General features: G+C 37.0%; 1 protein-coding gene across 3 annotated transcripts in view; it reads left to right on the top strand.

The window, feature by feature from the left end:
* LOC126189027 (uncharacterized) overlaps positions 1 to 26,069 on the top strand; it is a 212,922-nt gene that overhangs the window by 68,476 nt on the left and 118,377 nt on the right. For all 3 annotated transcript variants that reach the window (XM_049930859.1, XM_049930858.1, XM_049930857.1), the window contains exon 10: positions 25,473 to 25,736. In XM_049930859.1, the coding sequence (XP_049786816.1) occupies positions 25,473 to 25,736 (264 nt within the window). The remainder of the gene's footprint in view (positions 1 to 25,472; positions 25,737 to 26,069) is intronic.

Raw genomic sequence — 26,069 nt, 5'->3', positions numbered from 1 at the left:
AGGTTGAGGTAGCCTTCAGTGTCTGAAAACAGCCCATCCACAATGCTGGGTTGCCCATAGTAATTGCCTATTCTTCATATGGTTTTGAGTTTATAAAATAATAATAAAAAAAAAGTTTGTCCAGCTCGCAAAGCGTTCCGATAGGTAAAAAGTGCTCACAGAGCAGACTGTGTGCTCGCAAAATTTTGGTGATTTAGTCCAGTTTTGGTGCACATGATTTTTGGCGTATATGACTACATATTTTCATGATGCAACCTTGTTCTTCCGTGCAGTAATTGTTCTGTGCACATCTGAGTCCAGGACAATGAAAGTCAGAACGTGCTACCAGCTAAGGTGATGGCAAACTTCTCTGCCAATCTTCATGACAGATCCAAAGCCAAACAGACAAGGTGGGAGATTGCCTAAGAAGTGGTCTTGCGAATGTCTCTCTTAGTTTTATTTCCTAGGTGGTGTGTCTTCGTCAGTAAATCGTAGTCCACACAGGGGTGGCTCTGCTGATATCTCATACTGCTTTTTATGTTGTGGGACAGGGGTGACATAAAGGCTCTTAGCTTGGTTATTTTAAAGTGGTGCCACTCGAGGACTTCCTCCACACCATGTGGCTACAAAGCAAATCTTAGCCAAATGGCTCTTTTTTTTCCTTTGAGAGCCCACACATCTTAGGACATTCTCAGTATATGCTTGTCAGATATTAAAATTATTTGACCTTATTATCTGATGGTCATATGCTTCAGTGACACATTGGTGGGTCAAGAATCCGTAGCAGAATGTGAGTTTATAAGGGGAAATTTGTACACTAAGTTTTTCCCCTTCTGTCTGAATCTGATTGGATTGTATATCAGTTGAATAATTCAGTACTCTTTCTTTGTAAGGGCCGGATGAAATCATTGCTAAGACCACTCCATGTGTCACACACACACACACACACACACACACACACACACACACACACACACTTAAAAACCACGCTTGTTATTTGCAACTGATAATCAACTGTTGACTGTTGATATCTGGTGTGGTACTGTAATACAGTCCTCCTCTGTGTAGTCAGAACATGGTGTATACACCCCAGGATCCATGAAATCTGGAAAAAACCCTGCAGTTTTTTCATCCAGAAGAGAACTGGGAAAAACCTAGGAATTTTCCGTTGTTTTAGTTTTCAGTTTTATTTTTATAATTTTGACTGTTATGATCTGATACTATAACAAAGAATTTTACTGTATGCCGCTACTGTAGAATAATACTGAAGCAATAAAACATTAACGAGAGAAAAATAATAATAGTAATAATAAAACTTAAGTTGAAAAGGAAATTCGCCAATACAACAGAACACAGTGTACACATAAGCATCTGTCAGCAGTAGAATGTGTCAAAGACGAGGACTATGCAATACTCCATAACAACAAACTGATCCCAATGAGTGTGACACCACAAATGTTTAATTAGGTTTGTTGGAGCAGTTGCCATCAGGTTCATGCACATGCGCGGTTCAGTCGGGTATGGGTATAGCTTCTCCGCTTCTGGCTACTTGAAGTGTGGCTGTTAGCTGTATCAGCAGTAGCAATGTGCAGTCAGATGCTACCCAGAAAAATTTTTGCTGCCACGTCCAAGTTGCCACATCTGCACATGTGCAGAACAGTCTGAGTTGGGAGGGGTGTAGTGTCTACGTGTTTACGTTTATATGATTTTAGTGCTTCCTCTTCGTGTATAGCTCTCATGTCAGAGGGAAACAAAACATATTTCTGTGGCCGGGGAGAGATAAAGTTAATTAAAATACATTCATATAATTACAGTAAACTAAAATATGTTACTAGTTTGTTTCCAGATTTTATTTTATTCCCACATTTTTTGGCAGTCAAACATTGATCTCCTTGCAGAACAATGAAGTTATTTTTGTTGCTTTGCTACAGAGATTTGCCTTTTAATAATCTCTTCTGTAGAGACAGTCTGTTTATTTGAAACAGTGTTTCATTCTACACTATTGACTAGTTTAAACTGTTTGCTGAATTTCAAGTGCACATTTTCATCTTCTGGCACGTATGACATTATTATCAACCATGAGATAGTACAGTACTGGTACTGCAAGAAAATGTCCATCCCGAAAACCACACTGAAAAGCTTAATATCAGGTTGAGGCCTAGTTCTTCGCTAATCTGGACATAGAAATATGTATTTTAAACAGATTTATGCATTTTAAAATGGTTTATGAAATTCCGATGCTCTTGGAGTATCCTGTGATGTCCTTGTGACATTATGTAAGATTTAATGCTTCATACATATGAGCATGATGGCTTCCTACTTCATCGTAGCAACGCATGTGCAGTAACACCTGTTTTCTGGCGCTCTCTGCACCTGCTGAAATGAATTATAAGAAGTTACGGAAAATATTGCGAATGGTGGTTTGCAAGGTGAATTACGTTACTTGTTAGAATATGCTTTGAATTTCTTACACCACAGAGTGTTTGACTCTCATTTAAAGCTTTGCACTTTGAGGACAAGCCACTGAAAAGAATTTAGAGCCCGTAAGGCCAGATATTTATGTTGTTATTTAAAATTTTAGTGGCATGTTTGTGTGATGTATCTTAATGTGAAGCACATACACACAAAAAAAATATTACATATGAACACTTAGCTTTTCTTGTAGCTACACTGTGTACTCCTATATTAATTTAAAGTATCAACTTTTCTTATTTGTGTGTTCGCGTTACTTCACAGTGATGTTCCTATTGGCTGACTGCATCAAGTGTCGTATGCTCTGAATATCTGCTAGTATCGCATGACAAGATCACATGATGAGCTATGATTGGCCTACAAAAATGCTTTGTACTCTTGTTTTGAATGTGCTGTGTTGGGTGGAATTCGAGTACAGGTACATTTGAAAAATGAAAATATGCGGTGTATATGTTGTATATTAAGCCTTATAAACATTATTGGTGCCGCTACTTATCCCCTCCTCCCCTCCGCACCTTCTCTCCTGCCCTCCGTCTAAACTGCAACACTTCACTGTCTGCCGCACCCACAATACTATCCCTCCCCCTCCCCACCCCAGTCTCCTCCTTACCCCCACCCAGTTGCCACTACCATCATGCACTGGTGCTGCCGCTCGCAGTGCAGTTTCAGCTCTCTGAGACTGCAGATGTGTGTGCTAGTTGCACTTGTGTGTGTGTGTGTGTGTGTGTGTGTGTGTGTGTGTCTCTACTGCTGGCAAAGGTCGTAATGGCCGAAAGCTACGACAGTGTGAATCTTCTTATTCTGTCTATCGCGACTCAGCACCTCCGCTGTATGGTGAGTAGCAACTTTCCTTCTCTCGTATTGTTACATTCCATCCTGGATTTTCCATTGTTTGATTATTGGTTCAATGGATTGATAAGTTTTACAGTTCCAAGGGAAAATATACTGTCACTTAACGTGGAAAAAGTGCATTTGTAACCGGGAAATCTGGGAAAAAATTTGGGAATTTTTTTCCTTGTCCACGTATTCACCCTGTAGAAACAGTCAATATAATGTGAAATTTGCTAATAATAGTAGCTACAAATTGAGATCATCCTCCATTTGTAATTTGTAAATATATGGGTTATTGTGAAGAACACAGTATTGAAGTGCAGACTTTCGGGCTGCTATGACATTCTGCATCTACATGGATACTCTGCAAACCTCACTTAAGTGCCTGGAAGAGGGTTTTGGTGGCTGTGTGAGGCCCGAATAACACGAAGTGTTGTTGCATAGTACTGAAGGGGCTAGACATGTATTTGGGAATAGTGAGGTTAAAAATCCCAGTCCAGTCATACAGAATTAAATCTTATGCAGTTTCCTTAATCACTTAAATGCTCAAATGGCTTATCTCTGTTCACCTTAAATTATGCTTAATGCCTATGAACCCCATCCTCAAGATTCAACATAAACTCTAAATCTCCTTTACGAAGCAACAATATAAGAATTTTTGTAGACTTATAAATAATGTACAAAATTAGCATAATTAAACTGGTATTTGAGAAGGGCTGAAGTCTTTGGAGTTAATTGAGTAAACAATGGATTTACAGATATTTCCTTAGTGAATGCTACAATTATTGTACTTTTTAAATGGGGGTTTGTGAAGTGTTTCTGTACTAACAGGAGGATCTTATGGACTTAGATTTTCCTCATACTTAGAGATTTGAAGGTCAGTGCATGAGCTCTAATTTTCCAAAGTGATAAGATGTACTTCCTAAAAGAAAAAATTGCCTTTGACGTTTTGAAGATTTGGTAGTGCTGTTAACTAAAAAAATATTTGTGTAGAGTATTTTAACATAGTGACTGGTAGTGCAGCCAGTATTTAAAAATAGTCTTTAACATAAAGGCTTGTAATCCTAAACATTTTTTTTATTTTTTATTATCAGATGCAAATGTTTATCAACAAATATTGAATCAAAATTTTTAAATAAAGATAACATCTTTTATTACATGAAAATAAATTAATATTTGATACAGAAATCAAAATGCCTTATTTTAAATAAAAATGTACATTTTTCAGTAATGCTATTCAGTCTCTAAAAATGAAAATAAAATTACTGTTAAGTCCCTATTCTACATTTTTATGCAGTCCAGAGTTAAATGCAAGATTGAGGTAAAAGCAGAATGTAATTTGTATACAGGATTAAAAATTGTAACCGCCCAAATACATTGTGTGAAAGGAAATTAAATGTACATACAATGTTTTATACAATAATCTGTGATAATGATTTTCATCTGTTCTTAAATAAACCACAGATGTGTAACAGCAAGTAAAATGCCATAAAAAATTTGAAATTGGTATCCGGGTACAAGACAATCGAGCTATTTTCTGATGTGCTACTACAACAAGTTATATGTCGAAATACGCATTTTTGGGACATCTTTCTTATTTGCTCACCCAGAAAAAAGCAGAAATTAATGAGCATGGCAAATAAACCCAAAAAGTGTATGATACGGTGAAAGGTGTCAGAATCTAACATGTTGGAGGTATGTCTCTTCCTTCTATAGCCTATGACAGTGCAACATACTCTGCTAACATGAGCGCAGTGACCTCTAGTGTATTACTTGTTAACTTTTCTGTGTTCATTGTGTTGAGTAGTTGTGGTGGAGTGTTCTGCGGTATTGCCAGTGTGTGCCGTTTGCATTTCAAACTCTTCTCTTATTGTATTGTAAACACAGTAGGTTTCGAGAAAGCGTTTCCTTTCACCCTTGATACTTATTTATACCAGTGAACATGAAATAAGGTTAAGCCTGCTGTGATTTCAGTGTTTCTCTGTTCCAGCAATCTGTTAAATTTTAACAGTTCTCTCTGCCATCATAGTGCATTAAACACCATTGAGGACTGCAACAAAGACGAACAAGCCATCACACAACTGTTCACTGAACATGTCCTGTTAACTGTGGTGCCTCACATAGCAAATGGAGTAGCCTTTGTTGACTGCAGTTGATGGAGGCACGATACGTTCTGGCTCTGTTGACAAGCTTCAGGCAGAACTACTATAAGTAAAATTATTATTATTTTTGAGGTGAACTAGAAATGAAAGAACCCTCAAAACTGTGTGTGCAAGGTATAATTTTTTGGCATTAGTGTGTTGGGAAACAGCTCAGTTACCTCATACATCATTAGCAAAGGTGATAGTCCTTTCAGTTAGTACCCTACAATATTACCTGTGGCAAAACCCACTTTTCGTAATAGGCCTATTATATGACATAATTTTGAAATTTCTTTGTTTATGGATTTGTGATTGTCAGTTGAGGTTACAACTGTTGGTAAAATTGCTATGTAGGAGGAGGAGAACGAAATTTTCGCACAGACTTTGATTTACAGTTTCTGTGCCCACTACTTCATAATCCAATAGTTCAAGAATTTCGAATGTTTAGTAGGCTGTCTATATACGTGTGTGTGTGTGTGTGTGTGTGTGTGTGTGTGTGTGTGTGTGTGTGTGTGTGTGTGTGTGAAGTGGTTGCTCTGGCTGTTGGGTGACGTATCAGGTCACCAGTCAATTAGACCTCACTAGCTGGAATAGCCAACGTTTCTTTGATGTTGACCAAGCATATTATTTTAGAGTCAGTGTTTAAATTTAAAAGATTGATTTTGTTGCTAAATACAATACTTCGGAAATAGATGCAAAAAGACAAGATTGAGTTATAAGCGGCACAAGGAAAGGTTACAGTTTTGAACGTGAACGTGCCCACACACACACACACACACACACACACAGAGTCTCAGGCAACTGAAACTGTGATTTGCGCGAGTGTGCGCATGCCTGTGTGCGTATGTCTGTCTGTTGTTGACACGAAGGCCTTGACAGCCGAAAGCCATAATTGTGAGTTGTTTTTGTTGTGCCTATCTGCCCCTCAGTGTGTCTGCTATATGGTGAGTGACAACCATAATATTACTTTTTTAAAAGTACACAAGTTTTTCTCAATGATGTCAATGGTTGGTTGAACAGGTATGTTAGTATATAGGTTCGTAATATCTAATTAAAAACAATTTAGTATCTTGGTTGCACTACAGGTCTTTGATTTTAATGACGAGATTTTGACTATTGATGACAGAATAATTATTTTGAAAAACAAAGGACTTTTTATTTTTTTTGTGAAGAAATCTTGCTAACATATTGTATGCACTGTTCATGCTGTTCACAATCGAACAAATCGGGTGGTGATTGTTACGTACTTTCTACTGGGAATACAATTTTGGAGCCTGTAGATTCATTTTAATGAGCTGTTTTTATGAAATGGTTTGAGCAAATGCATAGTGCTGTTATCGGCTAGCCTAATTTCTTTTTGTATCATGGGGTTTGGGCCCTCACCTAGCTTTGAAACATTGTTCTCCTCAAAAAATTGTAAAGTTTTAGACACACATTCTATCTGAGTAGCAGTGATTACAGCATTCGCTTTGTCACACTTCATTATAAGGGCATTGTTTGCTTTTAGCTTGACATTAATATTTTTAATCAGTTTCTTATCACAATCATATTGACAGGAGTTTTTAACTGCATGTTTTTGACTCTATCAAGGCCTGTTTTAAGATCTACAATCGTAGTTTCTACGACATTTTTATGTGACAGGTTAGGCATTACGTTATATTTAAGTCCTTTTTCCAACAAGTAGTTTCTTCAGGTGTAGAATCTGTTTCAGTCTTAATTCAGAATTCTGTTGAAAAATTTATGCTCAGATCTTTGAAAACTACTAACAGGATTTTCTGCAGGTAAAAAGCTCTTAAGGTTAGCCAGTTTCTTCTCATGTCTTTTTGCAATACAATTCTTACAGGTACCTAAACCATCCTTAATAAAATCCCAAAATGGATGTATTTGAAAATTAAAATGTGAGTGAAAAATTTTAGTGAGCTCAAGTTATGAAACATAGGTCTCTTCTTTTAATTGGTCCTTTTATGTATAAAGCACGGATTTTGTCAGAAATAATTTTTTTAACTAGGCACTGAAAAGCTTTTGGATCTTTCATGCACTGTCTGATGTTACAATAGGAGTTAAAGTAACTTGGCAAAAGTCCATTTTCTTCACAATGCTTATTAAAATTAATAGCCCTGCCTGTGTTTAACAGTTTTCTTCTTATGCCTGTGTATTTTGATACAACCTTAGACACCTGGGCCGTTGTCTTACAGTTTTGAACATGGCTGTTATTCAGCAACCGTATACTAGTTTCAACATAGGATTAAACAGCCAATAGGATGCACATAAATGTGCAAACCTATTTCAATGTAGCTAGCATTTCATACTTGATTAAAAATGTTAATGTCAGACTAAAAGAAATCAATGCCTTTGTAATGAAGTGTAACAAGGGAATACTGCTGTAATCATTGCTACTCAGAACGAATGTGTGTGTAAAACTTAACAATTTTTTGAGGAGAGTAATGTTTCAGAGGGAGTTAAGGGACCAAACCCTATGATACAAAAAGAAATTAGGGTAGCGTTAACAGCGCTATGCATTTGATCAAACCATTTCATAAAAAAAGCAGCTTATTAATATGAATCCACAGGCCAGTTTAATGTACATAAGTCACCATCTGATATGTTAGATTGTGAACAGCATGAACAGTCTGTATGAGTCAGCAAGGTTTCTTCGCGAAAAAATAAAAAATCCTTTGTTTTTCGAAATAATATTCTGTCGTCAATAGTCAAAATGTAGTCAGTAAAGTCAAAGACCTGCAGTGCGAACAAGATAATAAATTATTTTCATTAGATATTACGAACCTATGTACTAATGTTCAAACAACCATTGACATTGTTGAGAAAAAGTTTCAGTACTTTTAAAAAAGATATTTTTAGGAGCAAATCACTGACCTGATTTGTTTACTAGGAGTAGTAGTAAAATACAACTATTTGTTTTCAATGATAAATTATAGCATCAGCTTGGTAGCTGGGCAATGGGTAACCCACTGGCAGGCATCTTGTCCAGTATTTTCTTTCATTAATTCACTGGAAGAGAGATTCTTCAAGAATTTTTCAGTTGCCCATCTAGGTATTTTGTCTCATGCTCAGTACATAGATGACATTTTGATAATACACAGTAGTTCCTGGGAAGGAATTCTGCATTTGTTTGAAATTTGTGATAGTTTCACGAAAAAATTAGCTTTACTTGTGGGTCAGAAAATAATGATCGTCAACTTAGCTAATTGGACCGCAGTAGTGCTATTGATGACGGCACTTTCTTTCAGTATTTTTCGAAAAGCCACTAATACGAATCAAATTCTACCCACTAGTTCAGTGCAGCCTCATTTCCAAAAGAAAGCATTTTTCCATTCAGACATTCATTATGGAATATCTGTGCCTTTTTCACCTGACAAGCTTAATGAAGAGGTGAACATAATAAAAACTATTGTAGTTAATAAAGACTGAGATCCCACATTAGTTGACAAGATCATCTAAGTTAAAACTGATGCTAAAGTGGCCACTTAACACAGCAGTGCTATTCCTGACAGTAATGAGTGTGAAAATGCTTTCTCGATACCATTTCTAGGCTCTATTTAGCATAAAATTCCTCATCTTCTGATTAAAAAAATATGAATTCAGAGTTGCCTTTTCCATGAACAATAACTTGCAAAAAGTCTCATCAGCAGTCTCAAGTCCACAGTTGCTCCAGTGTGTGCTCAGGAGTGTGTCCCATTTATTATATAGGATAAACTGGTATGGCTTTTAGTGTCAGGTACAAGGAACATTTGTTGGGAAAAAGAGGCTCTAATGTACATAGTTCCACTTTTGCTGATCGTCTGCTAATTTCCGAACACAAACCAAAACACGTTAAACAAATTTCTATTTTACGTAGAGAAAAGAAGGATCGTAGGCTCGATGAACTTGTAGAGCTGGAGGACTTAAAGTGTATTTCTAATAACGATGGCCTCATCCTCATTGAACAGTTACAACTACATAACATAAATTTTTTCAGCAGTTGCACTCCACTGCTCGCAGAATTTTGATTCCTCTATTTTTACTATACTTCGCGAGCTTCTGATTCAAAACATTATTTTACTGTAATCTCTTAGATACGTGCTGCTGACGTTACCTTCGCGCAAATATTTTCTGGATTGTACAGCTGTTCGTAAGATTATTTCTATGTCCTTCTGTCCTTTACGTAATAGTAATTTCTGTAAAACCTAACAGATGGCTCTGTTACACTTAATTTGCTTGACTACTCTGTATTTTCAGAAAGACATTAAGCTCTCTATATTTTTTTAAATTAATTTTTTTTTAAAGTACTTTTGTTATAATGTTTCAAATTGGCACATGTTACTGTCCGCGCTTGATAGGTGGTGCAACTCGTATTGTATTCGTGGCAGCATTGTAAGCCACTGTGCCTATCAGTCTTATGTTGATCCCAGTTGGGCACTTGTAGCAAAGGCTAGAATATTATATTTTACTTTTGACAGGAGAACAACTGCTCGAAATTCTGATTACTGTTTTTAGCAATGATTGTGCATCATAAAAATTGTCATCTTGGTTGATGTGTGTTTGGTCATATCTCATTTGTTATGTTTAGCTTACAAGATTTAGCGACATTTATTATGCTGAAGCTACCACTAGTATGTGTCAAAACCTCGATCAATGTCCCTACCATTTATGTGCAACCTGTTGGCTGTTTAATCCTTTGTTAAAATGAGGAAAGGTGGAGGCTGGGCCCCTTCATCATGTAGCGGCTCGGTCTGGAACACTTGGGGTCAACTGTCCTATTTTTCCATTACTACTGCATGCTAGCAGTGATTGCAAGATGTAACTAAACATTGTAAGTTGGTTGGGAAATGCCGATCATCCATTATGTCAGCACTTCCTTACTCACGTCTCCCGTCTCCACTGTAATGGCCTAAAATTTCCGTTAACTCCACCACCACCCGTGGCGTGAAGCCTCTGTTTCTTGTGCCACTTAATAACTCGTTCAGTCACATTATATGTCAGTAGGAAGAAAACTGGATGAAGTCAAGCGACATGTTGAGTAAGAATGTAGAATCGACATATATCTTACTAGGAAGAAACGTAAAAATCTGGGAATTTTTTTGCATTTATCTTGTGGGTTTTTCACAAGGGCTACAAATTTATGATCTAGAATCACAAAAAATGTAAAATCGGTCAACATGAAATCGAAGTTCTACTGAGTTTTGTATTTGATGTTTTACATTTTTGTGATTACTTTAATTTCCAATTGATTCGTAATTAAATAAATCAATATTTATTTATTAACACTTGCTTTTTAGTAAAAGTAAAAAAAAGAGTTGGTACTAATAGGTAGTAACTTAGCAATTACAACACATACTGTGAGCTCTGTTACCACTTTGTTGTCCACATGTCTCATACAAATTTATTCGCTTGGCGCCGGCAGCGCTAAGTCAGATTACTTAGCTTGTCACTGGCCGCTTGTCACCTTTTCGTTGATGACAAGCTTCAAACACATTGACTTTTGCGCTCTTTAATTTTCTGGAAATCCTCTGTTTTGCCGTATCATCCCACAAACTCGAATTTTCTTTTCAAGTAACTTCTCTGCAAGTTCTACACTTTTACAATAATTATCCATGCAGAGGTGATGCCACTTTCCATCAGAAGGTGTCAGCACTTCCATCACTGTTTTTGCTAAAGGCTGTCCAGTGCCAGAATATATCTTGAATGAGGAAATGTATCCCATACTCCAATCACACAGCATCCAAATGAGTATGCCGTATTTTGTAATTTTCGACAGATTGTAAACTTTAAAATTTAAGCGTCCATGCTACGTCATCATTCCTTCATCAATTGAGGTGTTTTGTCTTGGATTAAACGTTTCTTTAAACTTTTTGGAAAAATAATTAATTACGAATTGCACTTTGACAAGCTGGTCAGCATTATCTTGTTTATTGTTGCTGCCAGAAAAATGTAAAAATGATAATATTTGTCTGAATCGGCTGCGGGACATCGTTTTGCGGAATATCAGTGTGTCTATCAACGGATTCGTTGACCAGTAATCATCGATCCTTGCTTTTTTTTTTTTACAATTCCCATAAGTATAGCAAGCCCAAACCATTTTCTAAGTTCGGGTCCCGTAATGTCGACAAATTTGGCATTTTTAAAATCCAGTTTCCTTCTATTGCAATTTTGCCTATGGTACTTGTTGGTTTCGTTGCTAAAATATTCAAATAGATCATTCCCAATATATAATTCTATGATATCCTCGACCCTCTGTGTATCTTTGGAAAATAAGTTTGGACCCGGGGATCTTTCAAATTTATTATTGGTCCTTGGTAAATTAAAATCTGACCACTGTACATTGTCTTCTTCGTCTGATTCATCCGAATCAGTTGGCAACCGTAGCTTAAATTTTTGTAATTTTGACTAGTAAGAACCGACACATTAACAAAGGATATTACTGTATCCCGCTACTACAGAATAATACTTCAACAATAAAACATAAATGAGAGAAAAAAACGAAAATAACTTAAATTGCAAAGGAAATGCGCCATATACGACGACGACACAAGTGCTCATGCAAGCGTCTGCCGATTGAAAATTTGTCAAAGGCTTTAGGAAGACAATGCAGTGCTTCATAACAACAAATTGCCTCCAATGAGCCTGAAGTTGCAACTGTTTACATTCGATTTGTTTTAGCAGTTAACGCGCGGGCTCATGCGCATGCGCAGTAGAGTCACGTTTGAGTAGTAGATTCTCCCGCTTCTGTCAACTGGAATTTGGCTGTTGGCTGTGCAAGCAGCTAGATACTTCCGGGAAAAGGGGGCGCCTAATTCATATTCTTGAGAGGAAAAAAACTTGTTACACAAAGCACCTAGCATCCAGCGCACATTTGCCTATCAATTAGTCATATGATTTTGAAACGCTTCTCTGTTGGTATTTGTACACATTTTAAGTTGATTTCTGAATGAATCATAAGCTGACTTTTGAATGCATGCATAGTGTACGTGATGTCTCTGTCAGGAGAATCCTCGTCGCATCTAGAAATAAACTTTCCACAGACAAAAGGGGACGGGGCTATACGAGCTGAGTAGAGTAAAGCCGAATGGATGAATGGCAATCGCTGTCTGATTATGTGGCTGATTGGGTGTGGGAATGATCAGCGTTGTTATAATTACTAGCGAAATCCATAGATTCATACTATCAGAATGGAAATAAACGACTGACAGGAATAACAAGGTGAGAAAGATTATGTATTATCTTCTCGGAGTGTCCAATAAAATGAAGTTTTGACAGAAAATGTTTGGCCAGATCGCTACACTAGTAAGGACCAGTAGTACAGTCCCCGGCTACCAGCCGCTTAAGTTCTATTATGGAAGTAACGCGGAAAACGTTTTGTACGAACACGTAACAACGTCTAACCGGAGAATAATTGCGGGAGAACTAAACCAATGATTCTGGCAGGGTTAGTGAAGTTAATCGGCGAACAAATTTTGACAGTGGCAGCAATAGCTACAGAATTGGTGATGACAGGATTGTTTGTTAGAACGAGGACGGAGAAGAAACGAGGACATCACACAAATTATGGAAGAATAAGACGATTCCAAATTTATATAAAAATTTCATAATACTAGTTTTTGATGTCATGCTAGAGAAGCTGGTGCATATGAATGAAACGTGAAACTATTTCGTAACATAAAGCTTTTTGCTTGTAATAGGCCTAATAGGCATTTGATATTGATACTTATTGGATTATATTCTGTCGTGTTATAAAAATGACCATTTGTGCCAAAACAGTCTCATTTATTTGGTGTGTTATAAAATTGCTGCCGTATTAGAAAGGCCTATTTTGTTTTATCTAGCAGACAGTGACAAAATAAATGTAATCAGATCGAGAAACCACACCAGTCTTGGGTATTACTTGTATTAACAGCTTTTTCAGTATTACATAACTACATTTCGATTTTCCATGTAGCAAAACGTTTGACAAACTTTGATGAGGTAAAAGATTCTTTCACAGAAAGGAAAACGCGCCATGTAAAGCTGTAGCAAGATTAGAGAGAAAAAAATGCTAGGAGCTAAGGTTTGAAGAAATGTGTAATTTCTTGCTTATCTCTTGTCAGTACTGGTTTTATATATCCTATATTTAATTTTATGACACACAAAACAGCAAGTTATTAAATAATGGGCAATGAAGAGTTCAGATTTTCCGAAGAGTTCTTGTTCTCTCGATTACAAATAATCCCATCCGCTATTAATTGCGAGATTTTTTTTTAAGAGAGGCAGGCTGCCAAACCGGCCGACTGGGAGCAGGAGAGGCACCAGAGGACATTTCAGTTTCCACTCTCCTGAATATAGTTTGGACGTGCAGTAGAAAAATGCTTTATGAAGAGGCATGGAACTGCACTTGGGCATACTTAAGACCAAATAATATGTCTTACATTTCCTCGAATACATACGTTTTATGTTTCAGGCTTTTCAGAAAGATGTGTGCTACAAGATGAACATATTTTGAAAATTTGATGTTTTTTAGTATTGACCCGGTTCGCAAATGTCGTAGATGCGGGGCTGATGCGCAGAGTCGTGATGACTGGGTGTTGTATGATGTCCCTAGGTTAGTTAGGTTTAAGTAGTTCTAAGTTCTAGGGGCTGATGACCATAGATGTTAAGTCCCATAGTGCTCAGAGCCATTTGAACCATTTTATGCGCAGAGCAATCTGAGCTATAGTGGGTAGTCTCCACGTGACCCGTGTTTACGTTCAGTGATTTTGCTGTTTCCCCTTCGTTTACTCTCACGTCAAATGAAACAAAACGGATATACGTGGCCGGGAGCTATCAAGTGAATTAAAACACATTCACATAATTACTAAATGCTGAAATATGTCATTAGTTTCAGTTTTGATTTTATTTCGACCTTTCTGACTGTCAAGCATTAATCGCCTTGCGGAACAATGAAGTTATTTTTGTCTGTTTGCTAAAGAAATTTGACTTTTGCTACCTTTTCCGCAGAGGCAGTCAATGTATCTGAAACGAAATGTTTAATTCCACAGTACTGGGTAGTTTCAACTGTTAGCTGCATTTCAAGTGCACGTTTTCATTTTCTAGCACGTATGGCATTATGCCATAATAAAGAACCAAACATGATATAATACAGTACTGGTGCTCCAAGAAAATTTACATCCTGAAAACCACACTTAAAAGCTTAATATCAGGTCGGGGTCTATGGTACTTCATTGGGAATCTGGACATACGAGTGTGCCTTTAAGTATGCACTTTAAATGTGCACATTTTCATATGGTTCACGAAATTCCGATGCTCTTGCAGTATCATCTTTCATTGATGATCTTTTACACGTACGTACTTACGGGCTTCCTACATCATGATATCTACCCAAGCGCGGTGTCGCCTGTTACCTGAGCTCTCCGGCAACTGCTGAAACGAACCTATTTGTAACAGGTCACGGGAAAATATTACGATTGGTGGTTTGAAAAGCGTTACTTTCAAAGTAAATATCCTTTTACGTAAGTTGAACTACGTACAAGAATGGACAGTGAATTTATTAAATCACAAAGCGTTTGACTCTCATTTAAAAATCAGGTTTCTGATGACGAGCCATTTAGAACATTTCGAACCCTCGAACCCTGAAGATCAGACATTTATGTCATTATTAAAAATTTTACAGGCACATTTGTATGATATCTCTTAAAGTGTAACATGCGCAAAAAAGATCAACAGTATATGCGAAAGCTTAGCTTCTCTTGCAGCTTGAGACCAATATTTTATGTGAAAGCTTTGCTTTTCTTGCAGCTTGAGACCAATATTTTATGTGAAAGCTTTGCTTTTCTTGTAACAACACTATGTATATTAATTTAAACTATTAACTTTCCCTGTTTGGCGTGCTACTTAACACTGATGTTGCTATTGGCTGACTACATCACGTGTCCTATGCTCTGAATATCCTCTGTCATCGGCTTGCGAGATCACGTGACATGAGTTATGAACGGCTTACAAAAGCGCATCGAAATCTCGGTTTCAATGGTTCGGAAAGTAACATGTGGTGTTTGGTGGATTTTCTAATGTATGTTTTCGTAATACGAAAATACACAGCGTACATGTTGCTGCACATCAAAGATATTTCCAAAACGTGTCTTTTTCTCTGAGTTTCGTTTTCTAAAGTGCCGGGAAATTGTACGCCTGTGTACAAAACCATAACCATTCAAAGGAGTGATAGGGGAAAATATACTGTCATCCGGGAGAAAGTGTGTTTTTAACCTGGAAATCCGGGAATTTTTTTCCCTTGTCCACGTAGACACCCTGTATGATTCTACTACAGTTTCATTTTTTTGATATCCAATGTCTTCTTCCCAATCGGCCAAGTCGTCCGGAACGTCAGACAAGACGTCCGTGCATTCATTGTAAATAATCCTATTATCTCTCTCAGCTGTTATGATGAAGGGGCACAAGTACTTAAAAAACAAAACACTTGTTGACGTGTTTAACTTATTGTTACCAATACAAAACACCAAAACATTGCAAAAGATACTAAAGTGCTGTTGCCGGCCACTGCGCGATACTATTCTTGTGACAGCAGCACTGTGGTGTCGCCGGCCGTTGACCGCTATTTCGCGCGCGACACCACTGTGCTGTCACCGGACGGGATAGTGTTAAATTATCTGAATGTTTTGTGCTGAAGTCTTTGGATTTCTTCAAAGGTGGTTATTTGACTTTTTTATCCTGTGTGCATCGCACTGCTCACAGGTATTGATGTCTGGACTCTGACAAATTGAAGGGGGCTAGTCCAAAAGGTCCCTTTGTAAGAAATTGCTTTTAAGGTGACACATGAGCAAACTGTGTCCTAGAATCACAGAACTAGGAATAAGATCACTTGTGCAACTTAACAGAGCAGCAGTGTAGATTCAGAATTCAGGAGGGGTGGCTATACAACTTGTCTGGTCATTGGGATTGATTAGTCGAGCAAAATTGTTATAAACATATTAAGGTTCTTCTGGTAACATACCTTATCATGAAACATTAGATTCTGTGATAAAAGATAAAATAAGGGCTATACTACACAAGTATGGACCAAAAAAAGATAGAGAAAAGGGAATTTAGTGTGTGTTGTACTTCTGTTGTGACACCTGAAGAAATGACAAAGTTTTAAAGGAAGCCATTGTAATTGAGCCAATACAGAATTTCTCTCTTCCTTCATTATATTAATGTATGAGATTCAAGAGCACTAAACAAAATGTTAGGTGGTGATAAAATGAACTTAATGTGAGTGTCTGTATTTATAAAAGGGAGGCTGAGTGAGAAAGATATTCAGAAGCAGGTAGATTGAACAGACAAGGGTTGTGAACAGACAAGGGTTGGAGCAATGGAGAAAAGAGTGATGTGATGGTGATGTACACAAATACACACAACTGGTTTGTCATGAAAGAAAAATTGAAATATGTATGACCATTTATTTAAAATAGCTTCACCTACATATATACTATGCAAATCATTGTGAAGAACATGGCTGAGCATACATCCCACAATACCACTTGTTACGGTTGCCAGTGAACATTAGGAAGAATAACTGCGTAAATGAGTCAGTGTGTTCTGTAATTAGTCTACTCCTCTATTCAAGGTGTCTTTGGGGATACAACAGAGATAATAGTACATTCCTAGATTCCCCTCGTAATAAAACTTAGTGAAATTTTTCTAAATAAGCTATTGTGGGATAATTGATGTCTATCTTAGTCTACCAGTTAAGAATTTCTAATATTCTTGTGAAGTTGTACTGTGTGTCAAACAAAGTTGTTCCATTTGTGCCGTCCTTCTCTTCATACATTAAACGTAGCCAGTTAGTCCTTCATGGCATAGGTCTAAAGTCTTAGAGCTGTGTTCTAGGATAGTGGCATGAGTGTCTTTTTCAGCAATCTCCTTTGTAGGCTGGCTGAGAGAGACAAGAGGGCTTGTAGCTTTTTGTTTGTTTGTGTATGTGTGTACTCTGAGGAAGGAGAATGTTTGAAAGCATAGAAATGATGTGTCTGGTTCCTCACTGAGTATGTGGAACATGGTACACATGTGCACATGGTTTTTTATTTTAAGGAGAATTGAACAGTTCAGTAATTAAAATGTGGTTATTTTGTATGTTTTTGCTGTTTGACCTGATAACTAACATTTTCACTAATAAATAACATTGAATTATTTCAGTGGGGCCAGTTTTCTCATATGTGTTTAATTTTACAGTTTATGTTAGCTCCTTAAGCTGTCTAACTGGCAGGTACACAACCTCATTTCATAGCAGTTGCAGTTTTGTCTTTCCTTACTGCCTCATTTCCACACTTCGCTGCTTCTTGCCTTTTTCACTGTTCAAATTTTGCCTTGGCCAGGCTTTTGTTTTCAGTATATCATTCTCCTGTCTTTTGCCTTGAGAAGTGTAGTTCCCTGTTATGTGCAACTCTCATGCTTTCAGATTTTTGCTGTTTCTAACGATTTATTTGATGATATGTTCTTATCCTTTTCTGTGTTGTTCCATTTGATAGAGCATCTTTTATAGGTTTCAGCTTAATACCTAGCGAGTTTCCTCAAATAATTTTTCTCTCTTTTTCCAGATTAACGAAGTTGTTGATCTGTAGGCTTTATCATGATAACTTTCAATAAACTGCTTGACTTGCACTGTCAAATGTTTCCTGTTGGTTTGTTCTCTACATTAATCTCACACTTAATCTCTCCTGCATGAGTTGTCAGTAAAGGTGGCAGATCCTGTGATGTAAATACAATTCTTACATTTGTCTCGTGAAGGATTGAATGAAATTGTCAGTTAAATTCTCTTGTGTGTTCTTGCTATTATGTTATCAGTCTGCATCACTTAGAATCTGAGTTTTTTATTAAAGATGAAACAGATCCTCCCATCCCTGCCGGTCAACCACTTGCAATGTAATATTCATGGTATGCCATTGCCATTACTTTTCTGTTGAAATTCATGTATACATTGTTTATATCTTGTTTATATCTTTCTATAAAAGATGAGTTATTGCTTCATGCTTGCAGAATGTTAATGTAACTGCTTGTAGGAAAAATGTTACAAATCTTGATTTACTAGGGCAATATTTCTGGTAAGAACTGCTTACATTTGTAGTTCTTTAAGCTGAGGTAAAGCTTTTTAAGTAATTTTTTCTGAGACTTCCTCACATCGGTTTATTGATGTTATGTTTTAGAGTTTAGATTTTTGTGCACAGCATTTCCCTCTTTGATCTGTTGTGGTCTTCAGGTGCTGCAGTTGTGTATCTTGGGTGCGCATTTTAGGTTTTCTTTTGGGGAGGAATAAGTGATTCTACACTAAATGAATGGACAGCTCTTAAGGTGTAATTTTTGTGAATAATAATTCCTGTACATCTCCATTTCTCAGTTACAGCTGTAACACTTTTCAGTAACTTGTTATTTATCTGTTCTCGTGTCTCTATTTTCTCCATCATAGCAGTCTTCTGTTTATATTGGAGCTTGAATCATTGTTTCCTGTATCTCATTATTGTCAGCATTGGTTCAAATAGACATTTTGTTTTGGAGGCGTGGTTGTCGTGATTTACATGTTTACAGTTTTCCTAAACTACCTTAGGTTACTGCTTGGATGATTTTCTTGTAAATCTGTGGCAGATACATTTTGTTGTTCTTAAATTGGTCTAGTGCCTCATCTCAGAGTTTGACATAACAGTTGACCTTCCTTATTTAATTAAATCATTCACTTACAAGAAAAAAATATGAAATGGAATCACTCAGCCTTATTTTGTGATGTGGGGGAGACAGGGTAATTTACACATACCTTAGATTGTCACAGAAGGAGAGTAGGACTCTTTATGGGTTGCTTTTGTTTGATGATGACTTGCAGGGAAAGTTTGCCAAGACTGGACATCATCACTTCTGTGGATGATGCTGGCTAGACACTTCTCTCGCTGACTTGGTTAGATGATGATACTACATCCACTAACTACTAATTGCTACTGTACATTCACTAGGTGCAGCCACTGTTGTTACTGATGGACACCTCTTGAAATGCCATGTAAGACACAATTAAAGTAATTTGCTAACATTTTGGTGTGACTAAATTTTCATGACGAAGCAGTTTAGAGGACTGGTAGTAAAACATGAAATTCAGTGAAATATTAATTTTAAATAAAATTTAATATTCCTCAGTGTATTAAATTAAGGAAAATTCTCAATGGAGCAGGACATAATAAGGTAAAGGCAACAACTCACCTATAACGTATTGGTATATGGAGCGCAGTAACAGAAAACAGAAAATAGTATTTACAATAGCATTTACAATAGCTTTCAAGTGCTGCTTTTGAATTGTAATTGGTGACTTGACAAACACTTTTTTCACACCAGAAACAAGAAGACACACTTTGTTACACTGATTTCTGACAGTTTCTACGATACAGTGTAAACCGTGAATAAGGCAAGTGTAGTGAAGTTTTATTATAGTTGCCATTTAATATATGGAGCAGGTTCACTGGGAAATAATAATAAACTGTCATCCTGCATCCCTTCTGACCACAAGAAAGCTAGTGTCATTGAAAAATTTGACAGCAGTGGAATGGTTTCCTTGGTCAGTTATTTGCACATTAGGAAGAAATGTACTGCTCCCTCCTTTTGTTGCTCCAACTACAGCACTACTCTCGCTCTGTGCTGATGAATTTGGAGTTTTGTCGATAGAAATCCATACCGTATTTTACAGACTATGGTGCTACAGACTGACACACATTAAATTTTAAGCAATTAAAAAAAAAATAAGTTTTACTATTTTTGTTATTAGATTGCATAGCCAGACTAAAAAAATACTCTTTGTTTTTAAAACTGAACTGACTTTTAAAATCGCTGAAATTCCTTATCTGAACTTTCTTCTTCTTCGTCGTCGTCGTCCTCTTCATGTATAATGGGCTTCACTGTCATCAAGAGCATTACTTATGCCACACTTTTTGAAAGATTTAACAGTAATGTCTTCCCTCATTCCAGATTGACCGTTTTATCCACTAACACACTTATTTGATTATAGGTTGTTTTAAAGCTCATGTTGGGTTTCATCCATCACCCATTTCTTCCATTCCTCTCTCATATACAGTTTCAGTGGTTTACTTATCAGACATCAAGAGATTGCAGTTGTGAAGTAAGTCCTCACAGAATAACAGCAAGCTCTGTATTTCCATGTATCAATTTATCTTTCACAGAATTTTTCAGATGACTACGAAACTGATCTAGCACAAGATGAGAAATCTTCTTCAATAAAGTACCTTTCCTTCTCTTCCACACTCTGTTAATCTATTATTTTATACCAGCCTCGTCCATTAATCCCCTGTTATGTACGTGAACACCACCACCTAGCAGTATTTCAGGTTTTGGCATTGTTTTGTGCTTGAAAATGATCATTGGATTAAGTGTAGCACCATCAGCAAAGCATGAAAAGGCAACAGTGTAGTGCATTTTCTCGTGTCCACTTATTTTTATAGTTATGTTTAGTGTCTTTCATGGCAACAGTTCTGTTATTCAAATGTCAGAGGAGTTTTATCCACACTGGTTTTCTTTTGATGATGAATAATAAAGTGACAGGTAGATAATATTTTCTCTTCATACTCTTGTGGCATTTTCTGAGATGTTTTGGTTCACATGCTAAGTCCATGACGCTTCATTAGCCCGTCGCACCAACCAACTCCATCCTTAAAGTCTGTTAATTTCCACTGTACACTAGCTTACATGTGTGTATTTCAATCATTTTTTTAATTAGTTCCAATGTCTTTTGACAGTCTCCTTGAATCCATTTCAGCACATCGTCTACTAGTTTCAGCTACTTTGCATTCAGTTCTCTATTTGACATTTAGTCTTCCTCATTTTTATCCAGTTCCTTTTTACTAGCCCACGAATCATATAGGGTTTTTTCTGTTGGTGGAGGGCCAAAATGCCACTCAGCTGCTCTGTTTCCATGTTTTTCCACATATGCTATTACTTTAAATTTATAGCCTACTTCATATGAATACCTTTTATTTTTTCCCATTACAAAAGTAGCTACTAACAAAAATATTGTACTATTACCTATAATACAAACCACTTTCAGTTAAAGTTCACTGTCGCTGTAGGCTGGACCGAGCGAGGTGGCACAGTGGTTAGACACTGGACTCGCATTCGGGAGGACGACGGTTCAATCCCACGCCCGGCCATCCTGATTTAGGTTTACCGTGATTTTCCTAAATCGCTCCAGGCAAATGCCGGGATGGTTCCTTTCGAAGGGCACGGCCGACTTCCTTCCCCGTCCTTCCCTAATCCGATGAGACTGATGACCTCGCTGTCTGGTCTCCTTCCACAAACAAACAACCAACCAACCACTGTAGGCTGCAATGATGCATCATGGGCTAGACAGTGTTCTAAGTTTCTGATTGGGGGGGGGGGGGTGAGGGGGAGGGAGATAGTGTTAGCAAGCTTGTCAATTCCCGCAACTCGTGTTCGTTTCATTGGTGCACTGCTGCTGCCGCCAGCTGAGTTGAATGTTGCCAGAGACAGACAGGTTTCTCGCAGCATCGAATATATGGCCATTTTTAAGACAGGTGGGAATTTTAAATCAAACTCTGGAAATTGTTATATTAATTTAGAGTTTGACACACCTGAATTTTGGAGGCAGTTTTTCGAAGAAAAAGTGTGTCCTATAGTCCATAAAATGTTTTTGTGCTTCATTGTATTCTGAATATTACAAATTATTTCTTGAAAGCACTGTGGCATATAGATTTTGCACAATGTAGATTGTCCGGTATCCTTTTGTTTTTCTAAAATCATACGAAGCTGTACATTATTCAATCTCCACAACAGTGTGTTGGAACCCAATAATGCTAAGCACATTTGAAAAATGTATCACTAAAACTCAATTGTTTGCCAATATTATTTTCAATCAGATGTTTTTGAACTTATATTTTTAACGAAACCTCGTGTTATGCCATGTGATTTTAATGCACTGCACAATGTCATATTTTTTCTATGGAGAATCACTCTTTTTCAAACACCAAACAAAATAAGATATTGCTATCTTCACTGAAAATATTTCTTGCAAACTTATTTATGCATTTGCTTAAGAATGCTGCTTGAGGTTTTTGTGGATGACATTATATAATTATAACAGCAAGAAATTGTGCACATTTAAATCATTGAGAGTTGCACAATGGACTGTAGCTAGGAACTCGGGGATTTACGGCTCATGCCAGTGACATTATTATGATGCAATAATGGACTGATTAAGTGATGACTTATCTGACCATTCACAGCAAGTTTTTCTCCTTGCAGTATTATTTCACAATATCCTGGATGTATCTTAGCATTGCTTTCTTATGCATTTGACTGAAGTTAATTTTTATTAGCTGATAAAAAAGAGAACCACTTACTGACAAATGAGGGATAGGAGTGAAATATGGGCTCTCAAAATCAAAGTTTTCAGTAAATGTGTTGTTTTCATTAAAAAGTGATAAAATAAGTAAGCAAAACATTTTCTTCGAGAATAATCAAAAATTAGCACAAACAAACAGTTAAAACTGCTTGTCTAGGTCTGTCTTAGGAAGTATAACCTTCCTACTCATCACTAAAAATGTAGAAAAAATTATGCATTTCGCTTAGAAATCTGTGCTTTAATGATCAGCAAATCTTCATGAATGTTCTTCTTTCATCAACACACATTGGTCTACTGCTGTGATCCTGTTGCACAGAAAAATGTGGGGCCATCCATGTTGGAACTAGGATAGATGATGGACATGTATACTGCTGCCATGTTCACATTGTGGTAGTGAATCTGCGCACCCGGTTGTTGGAATGGTTCCCTTGTACTGCTCGGTGAGCACTTTCCAAGGAAGTGATACAAAAATGATCAGAAAGTATTTCGGCATTGTTCTGTTATGGACATTGACTGTAGAATAACACACAATTCTGTGCTGTGTCAAGGAATTGGTACAATTTAGTGATTACTAAAGTCAGAGTATTTTCTGTCACACTTCGTAATGTTAGATTTGCAGTTTAGTAGTGTCGCAGTCAGTTATTGTTATAAATATGTGAGAATTTTGTAATGAGCCTTATAGATTCCAGGAGGGGGCATGTGCTCCCTCTTGCTGCTACCCTGCCATCACTCACTTGTGGATGCCAATGGGTAAATCCTTGAAAGGGATGGCATACTCCATCCAAGACCAAACTGCACAGAGCCAGGAACTCCTGAAACGTCCTCCGCACTGCCGCTATATCTCCCAATGGGATTTCTGTATCTTGGTTTATAGAAAAATATCACCAAAGTGTGTTAACTTCTGAAACACAAGTGCTGGATGGAAATGGTGGAAACCTTTTCTCTGAGAGAAATTCCAGAATTCTTACGTGGCAGTCATCTCTTCCTTCTTACTTACTACAACCTGTTCATAAATAATGAAAGTCATGCATAGCTGTAGTGCTGTAAGTGATCTGTAGTTACAGAATTCTTAAATAAAAATGTTTTGTCCATGATCCTTCAGGTACCTCGTTTGCACAGATTCCATCCTGATAAAGGCTGTAAAGCAAGGGATTTAGTGACTGTAAAATGTATCTATTGTAGAACTGGCAAGCAAATTCAGTTAACCAGTGAGTAAGTTGGAGTTAGAGTAGTGCACTCGACTTGGTTACCACTGGTGCTTCTGTAGGAGACAAGCTGGAGCAGTCATTTGACCAGAGCATGGTTTGCCAGCACCTGCGGAGTTGCCAATTGGTGTGCCATGTATGTTTATCAATAAATAAAAATGATCACCCTCCTTAGATGAAAAAGAATGAAGACTTTCAAAGTGTGTGTCATGGTACACTTGTGCCACATTCTCTGAGAATACTTTTGTTTTTTGTAACAACATAATATATTGAGGTAGGTGTGGCTCAGTGCTCAAGTGTCGGACTCAGATCCATAAGATCTTGTGTTAGATTCCCAAATTGGTCATGGGGGTCTTCCTTTCTGTGACTAAAATTGCTTCTGTCACCTCTTGCCTTGGTACATAAATGTGAAAATGTCGAGTTGCAGTGTGGTGCAGAGTCCAAATTAAACTGATTAAGTCAGTTACAGAGGCGATAGGACTGTGCCTTCAGGATGAGGACAGGTTTACATTTTTATGTCAAAATGGTCAGGTGTGTAGCAGGGGTTTTAAAAAGCAGAGAAGCCAGAAGTGCTTTTCTCTGTGTTGAAATGATGATTTGTCACTGCAAGTTTAATGTGAATAAAATGTAGTCTGTAATATTATTGGCTGTAGTCTGTAATATTATTGGCTGTAGTCTGTAATATTATTGGCTGTAGTCTGTAATATTATTGGCCAAAGTTGTCTGTAATATTATTGGCCAAAGTTGTCTGTAATATTATTGGCCAAAGTTGTCTGTAATATTATTGGCCAAAGTTGTCTGTAATATTATTGGCCAAAGTTGTCTGTAATATTATTGGCCAAAGTTGTCTGTAATATTATTGGCCAAAGTTGTCTGTAATTATTAGTGGAGAGTAATTTTCCCTCATTTTATATAAAAATATTTATTTAATTTGTTCTTAATTTATATTTACTGCATTCTTTCAGAACTAAATATTCCTGTTACTTAAATTATATCATGACATTCAAACTTTTCCTTACCAGTTTACGTCTTAGAAAACAAAATCTGCTTATAGCCTACTAAACAAAAAGCCAGTTTTATACGTAAGTCACAGTTATAAATTTTCATGTTTTATTCCCATACATTAAAAAGATAGCAGTAGATTTTAAATGTTTCTTCTTTGCACTTCTAGTCCTTACACACAAAAGTGAATAATTTCTGGTAGTCTATGTGCATCAAAATTCAGGGGAAAACCGAAGGCAGTCAGTTCAATCCACCTATTTGAACTTCCCATGCTTCCTGTCCAATCAGAGCACTTAGATATGGGAGAGTGAGATAGGTCGAAACCTGTGTCTGTCCTCGGTCCACACTGTGGCCAGGATTTGTATGCAGGATCATTCAATTTGAACTGAAAAATTGATGGTTGGTGCTGAATTGTTAGAGTTGCGAAATAATGCAGTGTGTTAGTGTAATGTTTGTAAGCTCAAATTTTATTTGCAGAAACCACCAACAAAACCCATTGAAAAGAAGCCATTAGTTCATCAGCAGCATAAATCCTCGGGTGAGCAGCAACTGAAATCGACAGAAGAAGAGCAGTCTAAATTTACAGACGAAAATCTTGCTAAATCTGTTAGCGAGCAGCTCAACATTGGATGTACTAGTAGGTTTCCTGACAGTTGTGCTGTATTAGGTGAAGGTAGCCCAGATAGTAAAACAGGCCATGGTTTGGGAAAAGAAGAGATTAAGTCAGATTGTTACACAAAGGTAAGCCTGTCTCACAAACTGTATCAGTTAACTTTTTTTTATTTACTTTTTTTATTTCCTATTCTATCAAATGTGAAACACTCGGAAAAGTAAAATAAATGACCCTAGCATACAATTCATTTTGTTGTACAATCTTGCAAGCAATTCTGCTAAGGGCAGAATAATATGTTGAAATAATAATTTTATCAGCCCTTTTTTTTTAGTTTAGAGAGAGCTTGTGTGAGGAGTGTCCATTTATCTTTCGTCTGTGTCATCTGTTCGCTACAGTGGCAGCTATTGTGAATTGTACATCATATTGAAATCAGGAGAAGTTATTGTGTATTTTCAAAATGA

Source organism: Schistocerca cancellata, chromosome 5 (assembly GCF_023864275.1).
Source record: "Schistocerca cancellata isolate TAMUIC-IGC-003103 chromosome 5, iqSchCanc2.1, whole genome shotgun sequence".
NCBI classification, from domain to species: domain Eukaryota; kingdom Metazoa; phylum Arthropoda; class Insecta; order Orthoptera; family Acrididae; genus Schistocerca; species Schistocerca cancellata.
Note: the sequence above shows the minus strand (reverse complement) of the source record. Positions and strands in the feature narration are given on the sequence as shown.